At 45.2% G+C, this 2,723-nt stretch overlaps 1 protein-coding gene across 1 annotated transcript in view; it reads right to left on the reverse strand.

Moving 5' to 3' along the window:
* LOC107101949 (histone-lysine N-methyltransferase 2C-like) overlaps positions 1 to 2,723 on the reverse strand; it is a 100,294-nt gene that overhangs the window by 53,161 nt on the left and 44,410 nt on the right. The window contains exons 30-32 of the mRNA XM_015401044.1: positions 1,194 to 1,283; positions 486 to 610; positions 213 to 405 (exon numbers count right to left, since the gene is read on the reverse strand). Coding sequence (XP_015256530.1) covers positions 213 to 405; positions 486 to 610; positions 1,194 to 1,283 — 408 coding nt within the window. The remainder of the gene's footprint in view (positions 1 to 212; positions 406 to 485; positions 611 to 1,193; positions 1,284 to 2,723) is intronic.

Consider the following 2,723-nt stretch of genomic DNA (forward strand, 5'->3'; position numbering starts at 1 on the left):
CCATCCATCCATCCATCCATCCATCCATCCATGGTTTCCTTGGGTAGAAACATAACCAATCTGTGTGGATGATCTAGGTGATCTGTCTCTAGATTTCTAGGTTCCCATCAGATGACGTGTTCCAACTAGCTGCTATAGAAAACCAAATGGAACCGAAACAGGAAGGAATAATTAAGCTGAGCTCAAAAGGTTCAAAGAAAAGTCAAACTTACGCAGCCGTTTCCTGCTGGTTGCCATGGTGCCCAAAAGCAGCATAGTGGGGGTAGGACCTGGGACGCTGTGGGTGGGTGGGGCTTTAGGGTCAATCACTGCTAAACCTGATTGGCTGCTGCCTGTGACTGCTCTCTGCGGGCTCCCATCCACCTGTCGGCTGCGGTCAAGGAGATCGCGGCCAAAGAAAGCCTCCTGGACAGAGAGGCAGAGGACCAATGGGAGCGCTGGACTCTAGAGGGAGGCGGAGCTTAAAGTGGGAATGACAGCATTACCTGTAGGTACGACGGGAATGACTCCTCCAGCTTTGTCTTTTTCTTCCTGTATCTTTTCTTTACTTTTTCCATTGCCTGTTCAGCTGCAGACATGGTCTCCATGGCAACATCAGTCTCCAACACACCTGAGAGGTAACCAAGGATAAGGCTGTGATATCCACTATTGGAAAGGTTATAGTTACTTCTCCCTTAGAGTAACTCAGTGGTCAGTTAGTTTTAGGATCTAAAATGCTGGAATGATGAATTTGGAAAACGTTCCTGTTTGATATCAATGTGAAAAGCTTTGATTTATTCACCAAGTTACGCCTTCATTTCATGAGGAAACTGCAGCAGAAACCCTGCAATGTTTGCAGCAGTCAGTGGTGAGATCAGGCGTTTCATTTTTTCAGTAACGCCATCATTGAATCGGCGGCTCTCCTTTATTATAAACCGCCGTAGATGTTCTGATATCAGCATAGAAACACTTCATCCTATCTAGAAATAAGTTCTATGCTCTTTTCTACAATGGAAGTGATGTTTTAGAGCAGTGAAAAATGTTCCTGCTGCTCTGATAAAACCCAGTCAGTCCAGTAATCAGTGAACATTATTGGTCCATATTTACTGAAATTAACCGTTAGAAGCTGAAATTAGAAGCTGGCTGTTTTCTTTAGTCCGCCAGACTAACAGACACCAGTTCCAAGTCTGACAGAGAATGAAAGGCTGTCTTACCAGTATCTCGACTCGGCATCATGTCTGATGAATCCTTCCTGCCCAGTCCGGCTTTACCTCCACGCTGCCGCACCATAAAGCCTCCGATACCTGAGGACGAGACGGGAGGGAGTCAGGAGGACAAGGTGTGGGCAGGGGAGCTGAGAGGGGTCAAACTGCTCCATGCTTGCCTATTTTATTACTGTTTTTACCTTCTTACTGCTTTGCCAAAGGTACAGAAAGTCGGCTAAAACTAAACTTCAAGGATTCTCTTGTCAGACTACTTTTGAATCATTTTCATGTTATTTTGATCCCACTGAAGAGAAGCACCAGTCAACATCAGCACCAGATGCCTCCCATCTCCACAACGGACCCCGACTCGCTTCTACAAAAAGATGTCGTGGAAATGAAAACTAACCAACGAGAAGTCATGGAAATATTACGACCCTGCCGGTGTCTCAACACACTCAGATATGACAATAACCAGACCAGGACCTGGGAAAATCCTGGAGCAAAGAACAAACAATCCAACCCAGACCTGGAAAGATGTCTGACCAGGCCAACGCCACATTTAGATCATAAAACCCGGCAGAGACTTCAAAGAAACATCTTTTATTTCAAACAAAAAAAAACAAGAAAAACCGAAACGGTGGATGTTGACTGAAGCATCTGAAATTTCAAAGAGGATCCCGCAGACCACAGCTTGGAGACCTGAATGATGTTAGTGAGAAGAAGTCAGGAAAATTAAAGGAGACCAGATTAGCCGCTTAACGAGACACAGAGCGTTTAACGGTGGGATTTCCTTCAGCAGGAACATCCGTTTCACACCTGAATAAATCAGTTGGCTTTTTGATAACTCTTCTGGGAAAAGAAACTCCTCTTTAATAAGAGTCAATTCTATTCTATTCAGTTTAGTTCTATAGCTCCAATTTACATCATGTCATCTCAGGTCCCTTTATAGAGATTCAACCCCACATGTGATTTTTCTGCTCTCTGACTTAAAGTTCCCTACCGACACACAGACGTCCCTGTTCTTCAGGTGGGATTTAAACCAGAAACATAGACCCAGTTTTCCAGAAGCTGTAATAAAATCCAGTGATCAACAGAAACAAACGTTGGATTGAGGTCCAATAATTTCAGAACTGTGGTTCTTCCTTTCTTTCCCCAGCCTTCTATTGCCATTCCACTGCCACGGGTACGGAGCACCATAACTCCCTCTCTGCATTTAACCCCTCCCCTTGGGGAGCAGGGTGGAGTTAAGGGTCTTGCTCAGGGACCCAGAGTGGCAGTCTGTGGGAGTTGAACTCAGAACCTCTTTGGAGAGCGAGATCATCTGTGGTAGCAGCTCTAGACATCTTCCAGGCATGAGAGGAAAACTAGCAGCAGCTCAGCTACAGGATGGATGAACGGTAGCCGGCGCGCGCTGATGATGTCATTCACGCGCCGCTTCGTTTTTAAACCATAAATATAATATATATGGGGGCCAGTGATTGGCCTCCATGTTCTGAATGCTGGCGTACCATAAAGAATAAATGATGAACAGTTTAGTTT

Source organism: Cyprinodon variegatus, unplaced genomic scaffold (genome assembly GCF_000732505.1).
Source record: "Cyprinodon variegatus isolate N-32 unplaced genomic scaffold, C_variegatus-1.0 Scaffold1176, whole genome shotgun sequence".
Classification (NCBI taxonomy): Eukaryota; Metazoa; Chordata; class Actinopteri; order Cyprinodontiformes; family Cyprinodontidae; genus Cyprinodon; species Cyprinodon variegatus.